Raw genomic sequence first — 24944 nt, 5'->3', positions numbered from 1 at the left:
GGACCTGCCCACTCATTTCCAAAAAAGTTGGCCATGAAAACCCTGTGAACAGCAGTGAAGCATTGTCTGATACAGTGCTGAAAGGTGAGAGGATGGCGCAAAAAGACTGAGCAGGGTTCTGCTCTGCTGTACGCAAGGGTGCTAGAAGATGGAATCAACTTGCTGGAACTAACAGCAAATTGTGTATCAAGCAGTATGCTGGAGATTCTACTGAAAAAAGACAATTTCTTTGTCCTTAGTAGTTTACATTTTAATGAGAGAAACAAATATACCACCAAGTACAATCCAGTGAGATCATAAAGGATTCAGAAGAGTCAAGTAATGTAATTTGGGATGGGGAGGGAGCGGTCAGGGAAGTTTCCTGTAGGAAAGTAATTTTCAGAACTAAAATCTCCCATTTTATGGCAGTATATTTTGATCCATCTAGTTTTAATATTTAAAACTTTTTTTCCCCTTGTTCTTAAATGTTACCTTTGTAAACATTTATATCCCTAACGGATGTGGCAACCGCTGGTTTCTGTCTTCTTAATAATGGCTTTCCAAATGCTGGACCAAGAAACACCTTTCAGCTCTCTCTCTAGACAAAATAAACCTAATTTCCTCACAGGTGCCGCAGCCCTATCACTGATGATTTGAAATTTTCATACTGTGGAGTCCAAAAGAGCGCACAGATGGTGCAATCCAAAAAAGCAAATTCCTGGGATTTTGTTACAACCAGATTTGTAGGTTGGGTGGGGCCTCAGGTTTTGTATTTCTAAGAAGCTCTTTGGTGATGCTGAAGCTGACTGAGTATGTTTGAGTAACAGGGTTTTAGAGGATGTAAAGAGGTAAAGAATTAAGATAAAAAACAAGTGAATGTATGTTTTCTTCTCTATATATGGATGGATCCTGCAGTCTGTACATCCTGTTAACCCTCATTTACTCTCACTAATCTCAATCAGCTAATTACCCAGCTGGGTTGGGCCCATATCCCTGCAACCCAGAGACAGTGAATCTTGCTAATGATCTGACTGGAAAGCTTCCGCCCTTCGCTCCCCACCCCACACTCGGGAGTGAGTCTCCTCCGTGTCATGGGGAGCTGTGATAAGGTGTGCACCCAGCTCCTTGAGGCTGTGCTATGATTCCCTGAGGCGCCCCAGCACTGAGTAATAGGAAACCCCGTCTTTGGCAGAGGGAAGTGTTCCTTTTGGCATTCTGCCTCCATCCAATTGGATTGTGTAACACTTGGGCTCAAGGAATGGCATCTGAGGCAAGTCTGTATCCTGCAATGTATAATCAGGAACTGGCAGAAAATTTATCTGTGGCTTTTAAGATTCCAGTTAGAAATTCTCATAACTTGTAGGAGCCTTGGCAGTTGAGTGACCTGCCCATGACCTGCTACAGGGGCCTTCTAGAGTGAATTGCAGCTGTCTATTCTGCCTGTTTCCCCTGATGATTTTCTGTGGCTCTTTTACTGACTCTTCTATTTTACAGACATTCTCGTAGACTACAGACAGGAAGGCAGTTGCTCCAGGCAATTTGTTCTGAGTCTTTACAATCAGAGCTAGAAAGAATTCTTTTCTGTCTTCTTCTTGGGGAACTTTTCTATGGAATTCCCCCCACAGAATGGATTGCAACAGTGGCTTTTAGATTCAAAAGATCTGTCTTGATCAAACAAAGTAGGAAATGTTGATGACGTCAGGCTGGTGAGGAGGGGTTGGTACATGACCTGTGGTTTTCAAATCTTAGCATATATCTCCTAGGGGCCCTGCACCCCTAGAGTTCTGATTCAGTAGGTCTGGAGCAAGCCTGAGAATTTGTGACATCCTCGTTCCTTCTCATGTTTTATGATGTGGTTACATGAAAGGCAATTGATAATAACCAGGAAGGTGCGCACATATTCACAAGAGCACATTTATTGTTGATTGTGATCACCATCATTACCTTCCAATTCTCGTAGATTTGTGAGTTGCCATTTAAAAAACAAAACAAAACACTGAAACCCACCTCTTGTAATGTTCCTGTGTAGCCAGTGCCCTTTTGTAATAACCCAGCCTGAGTCCTGTGAGATTTCTTGGTTTGTTCTAGTAGAGACCTGATGTTCTAAAGTAAGGATACTTGGAAGCATAGGATGGGGGCAGCTGGGAAACTTACTTCTAACCCACCTTCCTATCATGAAAATACATGTTTTTTAAGATGATCCATTTTAAACCCCAAATCAATTTGGGTTTTTGACAACTGAGATGGGGAAAAGAAAGGGGAAGTTTGGTTGATCTGGCTATTTCCATACCTCTAAATCCCTTAGGTGTAACCTACTTACATCACATGAATAAGATGATTGATTCTGCTTGTTTGTTTTGGTAGTATTCCTTGTTATTAAAGGTGACTAATGCGAGACTTTCTATTAAAGCAGTTCTGGAGCATCCCAGGAGGGACACAATGATCTGGATCTTGGGCTTAGTGACCTTCCTTCGGATGAGGAGGAAGTCATCAACAGCTCTGACGAAGACGATGTCAGCTCTGGTTCTAGTAAAGGGGAGCCTGACCTGCTGGAAGATAAACAGGTATATTTTGATATTTAATTGTTTCTACTTTTGGTTTGTTGCCTCTGACGACACTTGGAAGTAACATTTATCAACATGATAGGCACAAAATCCTTAGTTTTCTTAAAACTGATAAAACGTTTTTCTAATTTAAATATAATTCATGCTATAATATGATGCCTAAGATGTTTTCATATTTCCAAGCACATATCACTTAGAGATTACTTAGTAATTTTTGAGAATTATTTTTGGTAATGTCCATTGCTTTTGGTTTTTTAAAATTATTTTATTGAGGTTGCATTGGTTTATATCATTGTGTAAATTTCGAGTATACCTTATTTTATCTTAGTTTCCGTATAGTCTACATTGTGTTCACCACCAATAGTCTGGTTTCCATCCACTGCCGTACATATGTGCCCCTTTACACTTTTCGCCCTCCCCCAACTCTGGTTTTCTTTTTGATAACAGAAACTCCTCTTAGGATTGTTTCCTGTACTGCTAGTAATTCTACTTGAAAGAAAGGCAGTAGATGCATTTCAGACCCAATGAAATCTTTCTAGGGATAGAATAAAGATTGCTGTTAATAGTGTATCAGGGTTTGCTTTGAAATAATCCAGTATGTGTATATTTCCAGTTTACATGAAACAAGACCGTCCTTGTATTGATGATTAAGATGTGTCACAGGTCCATGGGTGTTCATTATATTGTTTCTCTAGATTGACATGAATATCTATTTCATTTTAAATCATATTTCTTTGAATAAAGATAGAATTGCAGGGAGAAAATTAGGATATCAGCAATATCCCCAGAATGTGTTGGGATATTACAGCAAGATGGAATTTGAAAGAATCCACATAGCAAGCATATCAAGCCACAGAGAAAATACATGTCACCTAACTTCTATGCCATAATTTATCAATCTATTATGCTTCCTGTTTAATATGCTTTTCCTTTGTTTAAATTCATTTTCAGCCTTAAATGAATTGCACATGTTGTGTAATTGTCTGCATTTAAATCACAGCTCTACTACCTGTGATCTGGGTAATCTTGGGCAAATTATTTAACTGCTTTAGGCTAAAGAGCCCTATTTTATGAAGAAAAGAATAGTACTTATCTCGTAGAATTGTGAGGACTAAATGATTTGTAAAGTCTTAGAATACTGTCCAGTACATGGTAAGAACTTAATGATTGTTTATTATTTATTGCTTGCAAGACTTCATTTCTGTGCTGTAAAGTATTGAATCACGGTGTTGGGAGTAACCACAAGAAATTATTTAGCCTAAGGCAAGTGAGTTTTAAGACTCCTAAGACAGATGAATGACTGTTTTTCTTAAAGACCCGTAGCATCCCTCAGCAGTGTATGGGTTTTACTTTGACTGTCAAGTAATTCCTCCTGTGTTTTATTGGTATCTGTCTTGCTCTAATGTGAAAGTTCATTTTCCTTGTTGCTTCTTCACAGAAATAGATTCTACAAATATTTATGGAATACCCACTAAGTTCCAGGTACTGTTGGTATGTAGTAGACATGAAACTGTCCTCAAAGTCCCTGCTCTTGAAGAGCTTACATCCTAATGGAGCAAGAGAGACCGTAAATGCACAAGCAGTAAGAACTTCAGAGTACTACATACTGTAAAGTGTGTAAAACAGTGTGTGCTAGAAATTGGAGACTACTTAGGATTAAAACCTTTAGAAAATGATATTTGACTGAGACCTAAATTATTGGCAGGAGCCAAAGCTTGCAGAGTTTGGGAAAGAGCCTTGAAATGGTCTTCCTCTCAAAGGGCCATGATTAAATCAAGCTTTACTCTCTTTGATCAACAAAACTTCTTTCTTTTCCTAACAAATACTGTTTTCTTTCCTTATGGTCTATTTGTTTATCTTGCTGAGACCCTCTGCAATTTCTCCCCATACTTCTTGAAGTATAGTGACCAAAATTGGTTTCCACACTCTCCTTGGAATCTCACTGAACGTGGCATAAGGGAAGGATTAATCTCTGACCTTTTCGTGTTATGCGTCTTTCCAACACATCCTGTCATAACGCTGCCCGGTTGACTCATTCGTTTTGTGGTCATTGGAGACTTCCAGGGTTCCTTCCTCTGCATTTGTGCCTGCCTTTCCTTTCCCTTCCGGTATTTATGTTATTGGTTTTTTTGTCTTTAGTTGTGCCACATTGCAATATCTGTTAAATCTTTATCTGTTTTTAAAATGAGATCTCTTCAGTTAATTCTGGACGTTTAATGTTTTTGTACCTGATGCCAGTGTATTCATAATGTGCTTCCTTTAGAATTCTCAGCCACTCTGATGAGTTTGCTCTCTATTCATCTGAGACCTCAGTAGCAATAATAAAATAGACTACTTCTCCCTGTCTAGGCAGTTGTTAATCCGTCTAAACGTAGCCTTACTTTTCTCTTGAGTAATTGGCTTTCATAATGGTTAAGAAGAACAGTCTTTGGAGCCAGATTGCCTGGGTTCTCACCACTTACCAGCTCTGTGATTATGAGCAATTTACTTAACTTCTCTGTGCCTTAGTTTCCTCATATGTAAAAAGAGGAGGGAGCAGGGTAGACATTTTTCCTGATTTTCTAGGATTGTTGTGCTGATTAAATGATTATACACTATTTAAAACAGTACCTGTCAAAGTGAGTGCTCAGTAGATTTTAGCTATTACTATTGGCTTATATGAAAAGAAGCAAGCAAAATCTTAAGCATCTCAAGTCAAACTTTATATAACCTTACCAAATAAATATATATTGTTTCAAGTTTGCCATTTCTTATCTTTGGATTAATCAATCTGAAACGTGTATATGAAGGGCTGTATTGTGTTCTAATGGAAAAATATGTCATTTGACATCCTAAGACCCATGGTTTAATCCCAGCTCTGCCAATTACCAGCACATGACTTTGGTCAAATAATTTTTTTTTTTTTAGCCCTTAAACAGATTTTTTTTTTATTGTTAATATTATGGTAGATTACAACCTTGTGAGATTTCAGTTGTACGTTATTGTTATTCATGTTGTGGGTACACCACTTCCCCCTTTGTGCCCTCCCCCCACCCCCCCTTTTCCCTGGTAACCACCGATCAGTTCTCCTTGTCAATATGTTAACTTCCACCTATGAGTGGAGTCATATAGAGTTCGTCTTTCTCTGTCTGGCTTATTTCGCTTAACGTAATACCCTCGAGGTGGTCAAATAATTTTTAAAGTCAATTAGCTTATTTACATGACTCCCATTCACAATGGACTTCAGGTACCCAAAAGAAAAAATTTTATGTAATAAGAAATGTCAAAATATATAGTTAAAGAAGTCAAAGTGTTAATAAATACTGCTGGAATTACTGGTTATCCACATGAAATAGAATCATGTTAGATCCCTTCCTTTCACCATATACAAAAATGAACTCCAAATGGATCATGAACTTAAATGTGAGAGCTGGAACTGTAAAATTCTTAGAAGAAAATATAAGTAACTCTTAATGACTTTAGGTTAGACAAAGGCTTCTTAGATAAAAATAAATTGGACTTCATCAAAATTAAAAACTTTTGTGCTGCACACAGTGCTACCATCAAGAAAATGAAAAAACAACCCACAGAATAGGAGAAAATATTAGCACGTATCTCTGATAAAGGTCTTGTATCCAGAATATGTAAAGAACTCTTACAATTCAACAGTAAAAAATGAATAACCCAATTAAAAAATGGGCTAAGGATCTGAATAAACATTTCTCAAAAGAAGATATACAGATGGCCAATAAGATATACAAATGGCCATGAAAAAATGCTCAACATCATTAGCCATCGAGGAGATGCAAAGCAAAACCTCAGTTAGCTATCATTTCATACCTACTAGGATGATTATAAAATAAAAAAGACAGACATTAACAAGTGTTGGTGAGGATGTGGAGAAATTGGAACACTTACACACTGCTGGTGAGAATGTAAAATGGTGCAGCCGCTTTGGAAAACAATCTGGCATTTTCTCAAGAGGTTAAATATAGAGTTACCATGTAATCCAGCAGTTCCACTTCTTGTTATATACCCATAGGAAATGAAAACATACGTCCATACAAAAACTTACATAGGAATGCTTTTAGCCACATTATTCATAATAGCCAAAAAGTAGAAAGAACTCAAATTTTCATCAACTGATAAATGGATTCATGAACTGATGAATAAACAAGATGTAGTTTATCCATACAATGCCATATTACTCACTAGTAAAAAAAAATGCTAAAACATGGATGAACATGTTGAAACATAGATGAATCTTGAAAACATTAGGCAAGTGAAAGAAGTCAGTCAGAAAAGACAACATGTTGTATGCTTCTATTTATATAAATTGTCTAGAATAGATACATCCATACAGACAGAGAGTAGGTTAGAGGTTGCCAGGGGCTGGGGAGAAAGTAGGATGGGCAGTGACTGCTAACGTGCAGTTTCTTTTTAGGGGGATGAAAATGTTCTAAAGTTAGATGGTACTGATAGTTGCACAACCCTGAATATATTAAGAAACCATTGAATTGTATACTTTAAAGGGGTAAAATTACATTTTATGGAATGTGAATTACATCTCAATAAAGTTGTTTAAGAAAATAAGAAATCTCGCTAAAAGGAAGACAATAGCGCTAAGTGTACGATTAGTACACAGTAATGCATATCATATAATCCCATTACGTCAGCCAAGGATGGGCCACACATTTGGCTTTTAGCAGCCCAGGTAAAGAAGGCGATAGCAGATTCCAAAAGAAAACTTCTTTGGAGTAGAAGCATAGGAAGAGAGCTTCTTTTATAATTTTTTTGACCCTCAATTTCTCAGTCTATAAAATAGGACAATAGTATTAAATGAGTTATTCTAAGGCTTAAAGAATAACAGTCGCAAAGCCACTTGGAAAGTCAAGAAAGTTTTTGTACACTAAACACATGTAATATACTTCTTTGATTGTGTTTGTGATCGGTTATATTAGTTTTCTAGGGCTGCTGTTACAGAGAACCATGAACTGAATGGCTTAAAACAACAGGAGATTATTGTTTCACAGTTGTGGAGGCCAGAAGCTTGAAATTAAGGTGCCGGAAGGCCAGCTCCCTCTGAAACCTGTGGAGGAGAATCTTTCCTTGCCTCCTCCGAGTTTCTGGTGGTTTGCCGGCAATCCTTCACATTCCTTGGCTTGTAGCTACAGCACTTCGCTCTCTGCCCCCATCGTCACGTGGCATTTTCCCTTCACATATCTGGATCTCTTCTCTTCTTGTGAAGACACCAATCATATTAGATTAAGGGCCCATCCTACTCCAATATGACTTCATCTTAACTTACTAATTATATCTACAATGACCCTATTTCCAATAAGGTCACATTCTGAGGTCCTGGGCATTAGGACTTCAACATATTTTTGGGGGGAACATAATTCAACCCATAACAGGTGCCATATTGCGTAGACATATAAGGGACACATCACTGATAATGTGTCTGGGTGCCAGTAACTATTGCTCGTGAAAGTACCAGACTCAGCAGGAGGACAGAAGAAAGGAAATGTGCCACTGTGCCCTTGTTTTAACTTTGTGAAGGAAAGGCAAAAATGTTTTAAAAGTTACTTGTGTAAAGATGGAAGACCTACTGTGAGGGGGAAGAAATTGGACACTGCTCCACTCCTGTGTGCCTGTGCTTGTGTATGTGCTGTGGATGTGTTATGACACTCAATCTTTAAAAACATACTAAGATAGAGGTTTGACATATATACTGTTTTTCTTCTCTTCACATGACGAAAAGGAGTTTTTATAGGTTAAGTAACTTGCCTTGGAACCCCTTGATTTGGGATTTCTAACCAAAATCTGTCTCTATTAATAACTTGGTACAAGCCACAGAAGCTGAATAATGTTTGGGTTGGGGAGGACTAGCCTTGCTAATCTCTTTCTCCTTTTCTAAGTTTTTAGTTTTATGTTTTTTTGGTCTTTCCTTTCAGTGCTTAATAAATGATTGAAAAATGAAATCGATTCATTATGGTTAGAGTATTCAGCACTGTTCACCTTTCCTGCATATTGACTTCCTTGTCTCTTTCTTTCACAAATTTTCTTTGTAAAACAGCTCGTATGATATATACCCTCATGAAGCAAGGGGTGAAAACCTGAGAGAACTTTGTCCTAGAGATTACTCATGGTGTCGCTTCATTTTGGGGGGATACTTTAATGGTAAAGAGATGCTTCTCAGGCAGATCTGGTTAAGTTTTTTCTTTCTAGTGAAACTCTTGAGTAGCATAGCAGAGGCCTTTTAAGAATTCTATTAAAAAATAATGGATAAATTTCACAGAACTTTGCTTGTAGTGAGCAAATATAAAAAGAGGAGAACACAGTTAAGAATTTTCAAAGCTGGGCTATTATCAAGAGATCAAAATGTAAAACTGGATTTCAGATCAAAGGTTCTGTTTGGGAATTTGACTTGTTTTATGACCTTGACAAAGTAATGTCGTTTGTGGCTCATGTTCCAGCTTCCACGGCAGTGTACTTTTGGGAGATGCAGTTATTTAACAGGCAGTGTGCTTTGAAATGTGATGTAATTTAAGTGAGGACTTTCATTAGCTGAAAAGTTGAGATGCCAAATATGGCCTCTCTCTTGAGTTTTACAGTGGCGTGAATTTTTCCATCGTTTGACTTGGGTTAGAATCACTTATTGTTCTTACACGATAGAGATAACATAGAGCTTTTTCGTTTGTTTTTTAGTTATCTTTGACTTTCTTTCTACTTTAAAAATGATTGTAGTCCATTGAATCATTTTCTAATAGTTACTATCCCCCTTTAGCTCCAGGGTTTTCCTAGTGTTAAAGGTAAAATAGACAAAAGAATACATAGACTCCTTGAATTTTAGAATTGCAGAAGACTTTAATCATCTAGTCCAACCTCCTACTTTTTTATGTGATAAAATATCTATAATGAGCTTTTAGTTCATTTCAGTTTACATTCTCATGTTACTCAGCACATAATTCAAAAGCAATGTGCTCTGGGCTTAGATACTGAGAAGGTGGCAGCCACCCTTGTACACAGTTGCTTATTCATGCATGTTAATTGCACAGTGGCCCAGGCACTGTGTTATGTGCAAGAGGATATAACAGTAAATAAGATCATAGCCTAGAGGGAATTCAGACGTGTCAGCAAATAAATGCAATCTGCTGGGTTAAGTCCTATAAATACTACATGAATAAGAGAATTGTTCTTTGGGAGTGGTGGGGAGAGAATGTCAAAGCAGCCTTTATAAAGGAGAAAACCTTCGAGTGCTGTCTTGAAGGATGAGTTGGAATATGACAGGCAGAAATCTTTGGGGAGAGAGGGAGGTGATGAGGGTAGAATCAAAACAGAAGGAAGGGCGTAGCAAAGGGACAGACGTGTAAGGGCAGAGCACACTTGGAGTTGTCAGGAGGTTCCAATTTGGGTGGAGTAGAGAGTATACAGTGTGGAGGAGTAGGTATGAGACTAGGGAAGATAACTAGACGGATAGTGGAGTGTCCTATATCCATGGCAAAGGAAAGTTTGGTCTTTGTTACCCATAGGTGATAGGGAGCTGCTAACCTGAGAACTAACATGATTAGATTTGCATTTTAGAGCTATTACTCTGGTGGGAGTATAGAGAATGGATTGCAGTGGAGTAAATCTAGAGCCAGGAAACCACTTAGGTTACTGTAGTGTAGTGTAGGCAAGAAATAAGGGGAGGAAAGGATTAATTAAGCTTTACAAAAAAATTCAGAAGGACAAATTGAATTCACAAGTCAAGACTTGATGACTGAGTTGTGATCATAGAAGGTGGAGGAAAAAAAGGAGTCCAGGTTTCTGGCTTTGATGAGTATATCAAAGAGTGACTGAAGGTCATCAAGTGTTTTATTCTTGGTGAACCTTTTCCTTTTACACACTGCTGCCCAATTATGATCTTTCTCCCCTTCAAGATGTTAGCGTGTTTTGTAGTTGTCCTTGTGTATAATTATTTGTGTGTTTGGTTTGTTCCCCTTATTCACTTCTAGAAGGCTGGGGCAATTTCTTATTTATCTTTAATTCCCTCTTCTAATACCTGCTTTTATGGACAATCTCAGACCTACAGAATCAGAATTTCCAAGACAGTTACCTGAATCTGAAATTTGAAGTGCCTGGTGGTTCTGATGATCAGTAATGTTTTCAGACTTCGCTGTTAGAGCAGTGAATCAGCTGACAGTGGACCTGTTTTCTCCTACTCACCTTGCTATCATGTGATGGATAGTCAGTTACTACAGATTTTAAAATAATGGAGTAAAGATGGTACTGACTCCTTCCTCTTGGAAATGGTCTCAGAATAGCTAGGAGGATACAAAATACAAATTCTGCTATTGGTGATATTAGGAGCCCTCTAAAACTCCAAATCACAATGTATAAATAAGGGCTCCCATTCCCACCAGCGATATATAAAGGTTCCAGTTCCTCCTTATGCTCACCAGCACTTGCTATTTTCTGATTTTTGGTTATCACCATTCTGTGAGTATGGAGTGGTATCTCATTATGGTTTTAACTTGCATTTCCCTAATGACTAATTATGTTGAGCATCTTTTCATATACTTATTGGCCATTCTTATGTCTTCTTTAGTGAAATGTCTATTCACATCTTTTATCCATTTTTAACTGAGTTTTATTGAATTATAAGAATTCTTTATGTATTCTGGATCAGAGTCATGATTTGCAAATATTTATCCCCTCCTGTGGCTTTTCTTTATGGTGTCTTTTGAAGCATAAAAGTTTTAAATTTATGAAGTTCAGTTTATTGATATTTTTTCTTGTATGGATCATGCTTTTGGTGTTGTATCTAAAAACTGTTAGCCTAAAGCATGGTCATGAAGATTTTCTTCTAGAAGCTTTAGAGTTTTAGTTCTTCCATTTAAGTCTATGATAAATTTTTATTTAATTTTTGTCTATGATGTCAGGTAGAATATAAATTCATCTTTTTGCTTGTGGATATCCAGTTATTCCAGCAATTTTCAACCATTTCTTTAAAAAAACTATCTTTTCTCCCATTGAATTACCTTGACAACTTTGTCAAAAATCCATTGACCATAAATTTAAGGGTTTACTTCTGATTCTCAGTTTTTTCCCGTTGAGCCACATGTCTGGCTTTATACCAGTACCCACCATTTCCCAAAGTTTACAGTCTCAGTTTCTAGAAAAGAGACAAATGCTTCATAGTTGCCAACCCCAGTGCTGCCTCTGTGAATGGCTGCCATCTTCTGTCTCATTGACTTGCTGCACCACACCTAAGATCTGAGATATTTAATGTTTAAATCTTAGGGTTTTAAAGTTGAAAGTCCAACACTCATTTTACAGATGAGGAATGTCAGACCCACCATAGTTGTTCTTACAAGTTGAAGTGTTTTGTTCTCTGCTGTAATGGAAGCATGATGTCTGTCTAGGAATAACATATTTGTTATGGAATCACTCTGCAGAATTGTCTGTAACCCGGGCCCTGGCAGAGCAAGGTCCTGAAGAGGGGGGAAAAAAAAGAGTAGAGACTTAACAGAGGGAGAGTGCTCAAAAGAGGAAAAGAAATAAAAGGTAAATGCCAAAAAGTACACCTACTTGAAGTTTTTGTGTAAAGCTGGTATACATTGTAGGTGGTTCTGCTAATCAAGTGCTGCAGCAGCTGCAGTGCCCTGGGTTTCTTTACAGCTACTGCTGAGACCACCTCTTGACCTTTAAGAGACCTCATGTCACCTGAAAATGGAGCATGGCGAGTCAAGGCCTCTGTTCTTTCAATGCTTTAGGTTTCTGTTTCTTTCTTTTCTTTTTTTTTGAGGAAGCTTAGCCCTGAGCTAACTACTGCCAATCCTCCTCTTTTTTGCTGAGGAAGACTGGCGCTGAGCTAACATCCATGCCCATCTTCCTCTACTTTATATGTGGGATGCCTGCCACAGCGTGGCTTTTTGCCAAGCTGTGCCATGTCCGCACCCAGGATCCGAACCGGCGAACCCCGCGCCACTGAGAAGCGAAATGTGTGAACTTAACTGCTGCGCCACCAGGCCAGCCCCAGGTTTCTGTTTCTTACTCTCAATGCATTTCTTCTGAATTTCTAATTTTAAAAAGATCTACTGTGTTTTACAAATATTGTTTTCTAGCTACAGATGACATAGGAAAACCTATTTAATGGTTAGAAAAGCATTGATTTGCTACAATGTTTTTCAAAATAACAGTTGTCCAACTGTGTGTATGTGTGTACGTGAACGTGTACACAGTCATGGTTATTAGTGCACGACTAACACATGGTCTGCAAGATCAGATTGTGGTTAAGGAATGTTGGCTATGTGTTGTTTAAAAGGTGAGTACATGGAAGTGAGTATTTTATGCTCCATCTTGTCAGCTGAACAAAACTTATCTAACCTGTTCAGTCATTCTAGCAATCTAACAATCACTCAACAACTGCCTTAGAAGAGATGAATAGTAATAGGGGTAGAACTCAAATTCATCTATCTGATTGTCCCTTTAAAGATAGAGTTTGGGAGCTAAGGTCAAGTAGCAAGGCAAAATATTCTAGGCTAATTAGCTTGGACACTCTTAGTTGTTATGCATTCTGAATTAATTGATTGCTCTTTAAAGATTGCTTTCATAATTAGTTGGTTTCATAGCCTACTTTGAATAGTTTTTGCTTTCATAACCTGCTTTGAATTTTTTTGTGTAACAATATCTATATTCTGCTGGGATAAGATTTCTTGGTATTGTATGTAAATTCTTCTGTAGTAAAATATGAAAACATGGAAGGGACAAATGCACACAAACTGCAAAATTTGTGTTTACTCCTGGAAGAGGAGGGGAACTTCAATATTATATATAATAATTTGTTTCACAGAAGAATTAGACCAAACATTGCAGAATGTTTGGATTTGTTGAATCTTGAGGGGAGGGGAGATGTATTTGGGTGTATGTTTAGCAGTGAATGTTTGTAAGGATATGTCCTGATTACCAGCAGATACTGAAGAGAGATTTGGGATATAATAGAAGAGTTTCTAGGTTAGACATTTGGAAATCTGGGTTCCCCTCCCAACTCTGCTGATTACCACCCTTTGGATCCTGGCAAATCCCTGTTTTAAGTGGGTTGTCTTTGGGACTCTGCTCTTGGTCCAGGTCTTATATATGTATATCTTCCCTGTGTTTGATCTCATTCAGTCCCTTGACTCCAGCTCCTATTCATGATCCAATGGTTCTGAATATAGTAAAAAGTAAATCTAAAAATAAAATTCTCCTGTATATTTACTATATTTCTCTGATGACTTGTGAGGACAGAAATTATTGTAATCTGGGCTGGCCTGGTGGCACAGCAGTTAAGTGTGCATGTTCTGCGTCAGCAGCCCGGGGTTTGCGAGTTTGGATCCCGGGTGCGGACATGGCACCGCTTGGCATGCCATGCTGTGGTAGGCGTCTCACATATAAAGTAGAGGAAGATGGGCACGGATGTTAGCTCAGGGCCAGTCTTCCTCAGCAAAAAGAGGAGGATTGGCAACAGTTAGCTCAGGGGTAATCATCCTCACAAAAAAAAAAAACAAGGCTGAGCTCAATAAATGAATACTGTTTTCTAAAAAAATTATTGTAATCAAAATATCTAAATTTTAACGTGCTATGAAACCTTAAGGAATTGTCTCCCAGTTTACTCACTTTTACATCACCAATTAAGTGAATAAAAGGTTTTTAATATATGTACAAAACATAAGTAGACATACTGTAAAAAAAATTATTAAAATGTAATTTTTGGAAGAGCTTCATTCAGTGTTAAATGACATCTGTTTTTATACCTTGATTTTGACACTGAAATTCTAGAAGCCAGTAAAAACTGTTTTTTTCCAAATTAAGAAATATGGTAGTCCTTTGACCCATCACGGTGATGCTCAGATAAGCAGACCTTCTAGGAGGATGCAGGATTTCAATTTAGAAAAGAAAACTACTTCGGACAGAAGTCACTACCATTATTTCTTTTCTGTATTATTTCATTAGTGACTGACTACTGGACTGTCTTGGTCACTTCTTATTCTTATTGTGACATTGCCTTGTCCAACTGCACTCTGTGCGGCGCAAATTAACTGGGTCCTGGTATTGCCAGTGCCAGTCTGAATGGAAAGAAGCTTCATTCTAAAACCAGATCTGACATTTCAGCACATTATCCTTTCTTTCTTTCTTTCTCTTTTTTTTTTTTTTTTTTTGCTGAGGAAGATTCGCCCTGAACTAACATCTGTGCCAGTATTCCTCTGTTTTTTAGTATGTAGGCCACTAACAAAGCGGTGTATGTCCATGCCCTGGAACCAAACCTGGGCCACTTAACAGGAACATGCTGGACTTAACCACTACCTACCAGGCCTGGCCCATTCAGCACATTATCCTTTTAATGGCAGCAGTCATTATTTTCACCTTAGATGTAATATCCAAAATGTTGTAATTGCTTGTTCCTTGGTTACTCTCTGTTGCCCTATCCTGTGGAACTGTAGTATTCAGATCTTTCACCAGAATAGAAATGGAAAGGAACTCTTCTCCTTTTCCCCAGTGCCCTGGATTCAAAGCCAGCTCTATCAGTATTTAAATGAAAACAACAACTACAGCAATCTAAATCTTGTGACTTCATTCCTAGTCACCCTTTCCCTTCCCCCCCGCAAATGTGTATATTTTTTGTCCCTGCTAGGGCATTTAATTTTCACACAAAGCAGTACCTATTAAAAGAACTTCATATCAGCTCTTTAGAATCAAACTACCTTGACTATAAGAGCATATTTCTAAAAGGGATTTTAAGGAAATTGAGAGAGCCTGTGGCATGTGTTTGGTCTAGACTGAACAAGAGTCCTCTTCAGACGGCGCCTAAGTTGTCTGATGTAGAGCGGCTTCACTTAGGGTGAGTTCTCTTATATGTTCCTGTTGGACATTCACTAGTCTCCAGTTACTTGTGGGCGCCCCAAGAACTCATGTTCATCTGTAGGGGTCATTTCTCCTGCAGAATGTGACTTTTCAGTTTTGAACCGTTGATGGTGTGCTCCATCAAGGCTCTGGAGCTCCTCAGGGCAGTGCATCAATCTAGCACTGATGATGGTGAGGACTACAGTTTGCTCTCCGCTCCACCTGTGTCATGCTTTAATAACCTCATCTAATTCTCCATGTTTGCCATTTGAGACGTTATGCAGTACGAAATGTGGTCTATTCGGAAACTTATAAGTATCAGAGCTTGAATGTATGTGTGACTAGCTCAAAGCTGGTCTTCATTATCCTTTTATGAGTTCATGCTTTCTTAATGCACTCTTATCACAGGATGAAGATATTGGAATGAAAAGTAAAGTCCATCATATTGCCGAAGAGATCATGAGCTCAGAGAAAGTGTAGGTATCTAGTTTATAATTTGAAAGACTATTTGTCTCCTCCTTGGCTCATTTAAAACATTTCTTTCATTGCTGTTTTTTACAGGTTTGTGGATGTGTTAAAACTTTTGCATATTGTAAGTATCTGCTAATATTTTCTTAAAGTCTAAAACTATCCTCTTTTGCTTCTTTCCATATGTCAAAAAGTTTTCAGCATAATTAACTTAAATGTACTTAAGTTAACATAGATATACGTATATGTGCTTTCTAATACATTGTTATATTTTTTAATTCACACATAGATGTGAATATAGAAGTTTTCTGAAATGTACGTATCTCTTGTATGTGTAGAATACCCAGATGATTTCTGAAAAACAGAGCCTTTATATCTGTATCTCCAAAGTCTTCAAACTTTCTATCTTCATAATAAAGAATTTTTAAAATGATGTTTCTTCTTGGGCGTTTGCAGATGTCTCCTGTCAGTAGAATTTTCTACTAACAGTGTATAAAGAATGTCATGATCAGTGTTCAAAACCGTTCTTCTATCTGAACAAGCTGCCAGAAGACACTTAAAATAGACATTTTACAATTAACTTTTTAAAAGTTCTATTTTCACTTTTTATGCTTGTCAACTTGAATGAACCTGTTGGGAAACAATTATGACATGTGTCTGACTGCGTATTCATTTTTCTCATGCACTCCTTTGTACCTGCAAGTTTTCACAAGTTTCATTACGCATTGGCAATTAAAGTGCTTTTAGTGTTACTTTATTCCAATTATATTTTGGCAAGATATTAAGACTTAAGAAAAGAGAAGGTTAAAGTAGAGGAAACAATGAGAAAAGAAATTGAAGTAAAAATTTACTTAGATGGTAATTATTAACATCATCTTAAACTTAATTGTTGAGAAGTGGTAGGTTTATGACATAAATACCCATTTATGTCTCTGCTTTTCCTTTTAATAGATAGCTTTCCTTTTAATAGATACATATGAACATAGAAAACGGGTTACCCTTAAGGATATTTCATATTCACCAAATGATCCCATTGTTCTTTATTCTTAGTCCAGTGGGCACAGGGAGGCCTAATTCCTGTATGAAATGTCTCTAGCTTTAGAAACATTTTCAAAAAAGTTTCTTAACATTGCTAATTTGTTTTGAGAAATTATTTTCCCATGAATAGTCTCTCATATAACTCTTGACTATATTGGTAAGTTCTCTTTCATAATTCATTAAAAAAATTATAGCAATATTTGGTCTCCCCAAAAAATTTGTTGAGTTTCAGACATTTTGTCATTGGCAAATAAATAGCAAGAAGCTTGATAAATGACTTTTCAAGATAAACTCCATGTACATTTGCCGCTATGCCCTGATCCTCTCTATTGTATAAGCAATTGTAGGGGGAAAAGAAAAAGCTGAATTGCTCTTTTCTGGGAAACTCAGAACGTAGCTCTAGGATGAGCAAATTGTACCTGTTTGACATATTTTTTGGTAGACATGTTTAAATAGAAATAGGATCTCTCCAAGGAAATTTTAAGCATCTGCAAGTTAATTGGTAAGCTCATGGAGGCAAAAAATGCTATACAGTTTGAGTTTCAGTGTGCTTTTTCAGTAAATGTTGTGTGGGACACGTGTCAAGGATTCTACCATGAACATCACCAAGTTCCTGCCCTCATAGTGCTTACAGTCTAGGGTAGGGCTTCTCACACTGTTGTGGTGAGGGACTGGATTATTAAATTTCTAGTTTGTGGTGCACCAAAACTTTTGTAAAATACAATAAAAATTCATGGCCATGTCAAATTGATATAAAAGTTTCTGATCCATTATTCTCACTTCCTGACTAATAAATCTTCGCAAACCAATAACCATTTGTGGACCATCCTCCGAGAAGCCTTGGCTTAGTAGATTCTGTATCCTACCAGCCATGTGAATTTTGAAAATAGTTTAATCTTTTGGGTTTAGCTTTCCTCATTTGTAACATGGGATAAAGATACCCATCTCTCAAGTTGTGAGGAATCAATGGAATAAAGTATGTGAAAGAGCCTTGTCTTGCTTGCCCACAGTATACAGTAGGTTGTCAAGTTACCTTTCCATTACTGTCGTCTTCATCTTTCCTTGTAGAGCATCAGTGAATGGGAAGCATTCATCCTACTATTACCAGTTGACTTTTTACTTTTTTTCAAATGCCTTTTTTTCCTGTACTAAAATTTCATTATAGTGAAGGAAGTTCTGATTCTAGTAGGTAGGGAAGCAATTGAAAACTTTACTTAGTTATTTAAAAATATATGTCCTGTTCTTACCTGTGTATTTTTGGAACAAATTATAAGCACTATAAGAATGGACAATCAGACCAAAATATTTCCCATATCATCTCAGATCTGATATCTGACAGATGGCCTAGGGCTCTTCTAGCTAGCATTGAACAGAGTGAGTCATCCATAACCCACCTTGACTTGTACATTTTCAAAACCTCTTAAGCCTTTAATATAAGAGTGAGAGTGGGTCATCTGCCAAACCTCATGTTAACGTCCTGTCTGGTATGTGCAAATGTTAACTCAGCAGAGCCCAGCTTTAAAGGGTGTCTTAACAAGAGGCATTAACCAGGTTGTGAGCCGTTACTAGGAGGGGCTTGTCATCAGGGTGTGAAGCCAAAAGAATCTCTTGTTGCATTCCAACACCCCCACCATGCTATTAAGGTTCATATTTATTCATCTACCAAAAGTACCCCAACAAACGTAGCATGTGGATAGTTTTAATCCTGAGCGCTGCTGCTGTCTGATTTCATCTAAATGAATTAACTTCTGTGTTATATGATAGAATATGACTGCTTTAAAATATCTAAATAATAGTCTTTAGATAATCCAGTGGTATTTTTGGAAATCAACCAGGTATCCAAGTGGCTTGGGAGAAGTTATTGTTTCAGTTATACATGATTTCCCATTAATAGAGACTCGAGAATAGCATTAATAGATTTTTTCTTTGATGACAGAAATGTTCAATATCTGCACTGTCCAATATGGTGGCCATGTTTTTAAAATTTTAATATATTACTGTAGCTCACTAGACACTTTCTATATCACTGTAGTTCACTCATACTTCTTTGTTTAGGATTTGCTGAACTAGGTGAAATAGCTTATGGAAAAAATTTAAAATCTAAATTAATGAATTTTATCATTTAAGCTATTATTACATTGAGAGGAAGTAGACTTGGGTATATTTTACACAGTTTAAAATATACTTAAGTTTCTAAGAGCCAGTGTACTTGTTTGAGGGCTCTGATTCTCTTTTTTTCCTAAAGATTGGCACCCGAGGTAACAACTTTGCCAATCTTTTTCTCTTTTTTTTTCCTGCTCTTTCTCCCCAAATCCTCCCAGTACATAGTTGTATATTCTAGTTGTGGGTCCTTCCAGTTGTGCCATGTGGGGATGAGTGCTGCCATGTCCGCATCCAGGATCTGGACCAGCAAAACCCTGGATCGCTGAAGCAGAGCGTGCGAACTTAACCACTCGGCCACGGGGCTGGCCCCAAGGGCTTTGATTCTTGTCTGATGTTTGTGTGAAAAAATTGGCCCTGCAAAGGCACTGGCAAGACTTTACAATTAATGTTTTGTGTGTTATATGCTCTGCAGTATCTACCCTGAGCTCCTGGACTTTGACCTAGATTTGAAAAAGGGTCCAATATGCACATTATCTCTAAGTCAGTACCCTATTGAGTCCAACAAGAAAGGAGATTCCTAAAAGACAGCCTTTCCCTTTTCAGAATGGTAGTGCCATCCTAGCTGCCAAAGCCAGAAAGCAAGCATTTGTTCATTTCTCCCTCTCACTCACTCTCCAGCTAAACCATCAGCAAAATTGCTGATTTTCTTTCTGCTTTACTGCCACCAGCCTAGTCCAGAATATCATCTCTTACTCAGACACCTGTACCAGCTTCTTAGCTGGGCTTCCTATTTCCATTCTTGCCTCCCTCCAGTATGTTCCTTATATGATTTTTTTTTCTTTTAAGTATGAAAAGTGATTTTCTTAAAATAGTATTAGATCATGTCACTCCCCTGCTTAAAACTCTAAATGATTTCCATTGCATCAAGAATGAAAATCAAACTACTTACCAAGGCCTATAAGTAGGATGGCCGTATGTCCCAGTCTGCTTTTGACCGTTCTGGTTATTGTCTTGGCGTATTATTAATAGAGCTCCCTTTCACTGTCAAAAATGATCCAGTTTGGACAATAAATTATGGTTCCCCTGCCTATGAGGTGCAGTGTGATTTGACCTCTGGTAATGAGATGAGACCCTGGGGACAGAGAAGGGGCATACTTGCCCTCACTGACCTTGTTCTTACTACACTGACCTCCTTTCAGTTCTTGGTTCGGTGCTGAGGTTATTCCTGCTGAGAGCTTTGCCAGTTCCGTTTCCTGGAATGTTCGTTCTTCCTTCATTTTGTTCATAGCTAGTTCTTTGCTTATCCTGAGCAAATGTGGCCTCCTTCCTCAGAGAGGTCTTCTTTGACCATCCTTTTCTTTATAACTTCCCCTTGTTTGTTTTCTCCTTGCACTTAATCTGATTTGTGTGTTTGTTTGTTTGCTTATTTATTTTTGGTCTCCTCTGCTAAAATGTAAGCGAGGTGAGGGCAGGGATCATATATCTCCAGAGCTTACCCTCGTTCCTCTTCACTAGAGGCCCTCAGTAAATGTTTGTCGAATGAATAATGTGACTAGTTGGTTAGTAGTTAAGAATTCTGTCTCTGCCACTATGTGCTCTTGGACAAATTAGTCAAGTGTTGGTTTCTTCTTCTGGAAAATGGGAATAATAATAATCATATAAAATTGGTCTGATGATTAAATGATATCTTGCAAAATAAATGGTAAGCATTTAATTAGTTTTAGCTGCAGGCTAAGTAGAGGTCCTTCAATATAAAGTGCTCTGTTATTCAGAAATGATTTCTATAAATATGAAAATCTGTACTATATAGTTTTGATGTTATCAAATAAGCTTTTGATCAAATCAGTCAACATAGAGTTTGTTCATGAAACACATCCTGTTGGGTTTCTTTCTCCACTAGAAAGTAAGCTCCATGAAAGCAGGTATTTTTTTTTAATCTGTTTTGTTTATTGTTGTATCCCACTCAGTATCTGTGGAATGAATGACAGAAAACTGAAGAATAATTCTTGGTTTGGCAAAACTTTAATTATTTATATATGTTTTCTCTCTTTGTGGCAAAAGTTGTCCAATGCAGAGATTGTATTGTATATAAATGTACATTCTAAAGATGAAACACCTTAGACATCTAATATAATTAAGTATGAATGATAAAATGTTTTTGGTTTTGTTTTTATCTTATTTGCTCTTTGATCAGCGACTGATTTAATAAACATCTCTATAAATTTATTTTATGAATGTGCAAATAGCATGATTTTTTTTTTTTAAAGATTTTATTTTTCCTTTTTCTTCCCAAAGCCCCCCAGTACATAGTTGTATATTTTTAGTTGTGGGTCCTTCTAGTTGTGGCATGTGGGATGCCGCCTCAGCATGGCTTGATGAGCAGTGTCATATCTGTGCCCAGCATTCAAACCAGCCAAACCCTGGGCTGCTGAACTGGAGCGAGCAAACCTAACCATTCAGCCATGGGGCCAGCCCCTGTGATTTTTAAAAAAATATTTTGAAAGGGAGTGATCAGAGATTTTGAGATCTTTTGGACAAAGATGGGCTGGTTAAGTAGTCATTAAGTGGTACTACTAATAAAGCATCTTTGTTCCACTGATTTCTTTAAGTTGGGATGTACATTACTGTGCAAACTTGAGAGACTTAGAAAATCCATTGAGTTAGAGGCAAAGCTACCTGGAAATTATGTCTATTAGTAAATAGAATATATCTTCTATTCTTTTTATAATGCATTTTTGAAAATTAGGAGGCTTCCTCATAGAAGCCTGCAGTTTTTCCCATCTTAAAATCACTTTATTCTGTTCTGCTGAATACACCCTGTCTTCTGAGTCTTGTGAACCATTTAATTATCATTTATTCTTTAGTTGTAAAGAATCCTCTTTTAGCGTCTTTTGACATGACTGCCAAACCTTCACTTTTTGAGCAGCTTCGTTGGTGTGAGGACTCTCCTTCACTGAATGAAGTGCATTGTTAGGAGTGCCTTTGTCTTGGTGCTGAGGTGTTTGTTTCCCCACCTTATTTTGGTATTTCCTTTTCTTTATGTGCCTAGAGCTCTCTTTCCAAGCTTCCAGAGACTTGTGGATCTTAAACGATGTTCATGTGATCATTTAAGTTAACTAAATCTCTTTTAGTTAAATAAATGGCCCTCTACTGCGTGCTCTCTGTGTGCCTTGAAGCATGCTAACTACATTACATAAATTATATTTTAATCCTCATAACAACCCTATTAAATAGATGTTATTTCTTTTTTTGTTGTTGTTCTTTTTTGGTAAGGAAGATTGTCGCTGAGCTAACATCTGTGCCAGTCTTTCTCTATTTTGTGTGTGGGATGCCACCACAGCATGGCTTGGTGAGTGGTGTGTAGGTCCACACCCAGGATCCGAACCTGTGAAGCCCTGACTGCCAAAGCGGAGCATGCGAACTTAACCACTACACCACAGAGCTGGCCTCTATTTCTACTTTTTAAATAAAGAGAGTAAGCTAACTGCCAAAAGTAACCCACTACTCAACGGCAAAGCCAGACTTTGAACTCTGGTTTGAGCTCTTGCATTTAGTGATTGTTCAGAAATTGATTAAGAATTGTTGTTTGAGAGCCAGCCCTGATGGTCTAGTGGTTAAACTTCGGCACTCTCACCGATTCAGCAGCCTGGGTTCATTTCCTGGTCACCAAACCACACCACCAGTCTGTCTCTTGCCATGCTGTGGCAGTGGCTCACATAGAAGAACTAGAAAGACTTACAACTAGAATATACAACTATGTACTGGGGCTTTGGGGAGGGGAGAAAAAGAGAGAAAGATTGGCAACAGATGTTAGCTCAGGGCGAATATCCCCCTTTCCCGGGCCCCCCCCCCCCAAAAAAAGAATTGTTACCTGAAATCTCTACCGTGCTGTATAGTATGTCTTCAGGTATATTAATTTGTTTTCAGACTTCTCTCAGATGGTCCAGGAAACTGGAGAAATTCTAGTTTTTCATCTTCTAAAGATGAGAATGAAGCTGAATATTTGTCACTTAATGTGTTATCTATAATATATTTATGATGTTTACTTGTTAATGTTATTAAGAGGTTTGGAGACTTGTGATAAAGAATTGATTTGCATCATGTTTTATACAGTTTTGCATTGATGACTATGCACGATATCACCAGGTCTGAGCATATAGAGAGGGAGGAATAATTTCATTGGTCAAATATTTTCATTTTAAAACAAAATCAAATTGTTAATGTGGGGACTTTGCCCTCTTCGCTTTTACTTCATAGTTTCACACTCGTGTCTGCATATGTATCAAAGCTTTTTGACCTTAGCAGCTGCGTTGCTTTTGCCTAATATGAAGTGATTCTTAATGCCCTTTAGGAAGGCGGGGAGTCCTGCAGAGCTCCCTGTCTGGCCATATGTCCATGTGGTCTTTGTAATTCACTGTGTCATCATAGTGGTTAAGTAATGCCCTAAGGTTAGGAAGCCCGGTCAGGACAGCTGGTAATTAAGTCACTTCTCTTTGGTGCTGGAGATATAAAGTGTGCCCCAGTGAACAAGGCCATCTGTTTTCTGCTTCATTGCTTTAGATGTTCATACTCAATTTTATTTGCATTGATTTTTGCTTAGGTCTTGCTCAAGTGATCAGAGCTGGTAAAGCTAATATGTTAATACTGCAAAGGAACTGAGTGGCTTTTTTTAAAGTTGATGTGGTTCGTAATTGTATGTTCTCTGGGAATTATTAAGAATAGTATTATGATATGCTTTGTAATTCAGAAGACCATTTCTATTTCTGAAAATGCCAAGTTGAACAAGCATTTGCTTATTGTGACCAGAAACTAGAATGTAGGTGGTTCAGTTTTGCATACAGAGTCTTTGGTGGGTTTTGTGTTAGAAGAATAGACTTATGTATGTGTAGTTGATATCAGTAAACTCTGTCGCTTGCCAAACACTTTCACACTCTAGCTCCCCTCACTCCTTTCATTTTAATTACCCAGCTTTTCCATTGTGAAAAAGTATACTCTGGATCTCAGTTTTGAAGTGCCAGTCCTGTGGTCTTGCATCCTCACTGATTTAGTTAAGGAGGTATTGGTGAATTTAGATTCTTCTGCTCAAAAATAGTTTTGCCTCTGGCTTGTGTCATCACACTTTCCCAAAGTATCCTGGCTGTTAGCATTTAGAAAAATAACCAGACATATGTTGTAATCATCCTTTTTATTTAAAAAAAAAAAGATATTTCCTCCTGGTGGCACCAATTCTGGAAATAGTTGAGTTTCATGAAGAGCTGAGAAGGTAAAGATTCTATTTTTTGTAGTTCCTGTGTGATTTAGCCACCTCTAGCACTGAGGCCATAGCACATTGCTTTCAAGGGATGGTGGCCTGAGAGGTGAGGAAATGAGATGAGGGACAGGGCTGCCATGTGTGGTTATGAAGGCCGTGAGTTGTGAGTAGAGCCCTTGGTGTGAGTTGCATTGGCTTGGAGGAAGAGGTGCCCTTTTCTATTAAAAAAGGTACCACAAAGACCAGCAATGGCCCTGGTAGTGCTTGCTTAGAATATATAACTTTCTGGGTCTTAGGAATTATTTGTAATAGATAGCTGGATATAAACTCTCTCAATTTCTCTTTATTAAATGTTCTTCTTTTGCTCTTTTAATTATGAGATTTTAGTTTATTCTGACATGCTACTCATAATTTTAAAAGAGACATCATGGGGGCTGGCCCCGTGGCCGAGTGGTTAAGTTTGTGTGCTCCGCTGCAGGCAGCCCAGTGTTTTGTTGGTTCAAATCCTGGGCACGGACATGGCACTGCTCATCGAGCCACACTGAGGCAGCATCCCACATGCCACAACTAGAAGGACCCACAACGAAAAATATACAACTATGTACTGGGGGGCTTTGGGGAGAAAAAGGAAAAAAAAATAAAATCTTTTAAAAAAAAAAAGAGACATCATGGGTGATTAGTTCACTCAGAGCTGCCTA

At 37.8% G+C, this 24944-nt stretch overlaps 1 protein-coding gene across 2 annotated transcripts in view; it reads left to right on the top strand.

The window, feature by feature from the left end:
- Positions 1-24944, top strand: part of FGD6 (FYVE, RhoGEF and PH domain containing 6) — a 106879-nt gene that overhangs the window by 35169 nt on the left and 46766 nt on the right. Inside the window, exons 3-5 of one of the 2 annotated variants that reach the window (XM_070599517.1) lie at positions 2393-2543; positions 15795-15862; positions 15948-15978. In XM_070599517.1, coding sequence (XP_070455618.1) covers positions 2393-2543; positions 15795-15862; positions 15948-15978 — 250 coding nt within the window. Of the gene's footprint in view, positions 1-2389; positions 2544-15794; positions 15863-15947; positions 15979-24944 lie in introns of both variants that reach the window. The other variant, XM_070599516.1, reaches the window with a different exon arrangement.

This window comes from Equus przewalskii, chromosome 29 (assembly GCF_037783145.1).
Source record: "Equus przewalskii isolate Varuska chromosome 29, EquPr2, whole genome shotgun sequence".
Taxonomy (NCBI): domain Eukaryota; kingdom Metazoa; phylum Chordata; class Mammalia; order Perissodactyla; family Equidae; genus Equus; species Equus przewalskii.
Note: the sequence above shows the minus strand (reverse complement) of the source record. Positions and strands in the feature narration are given on the sequence as shown.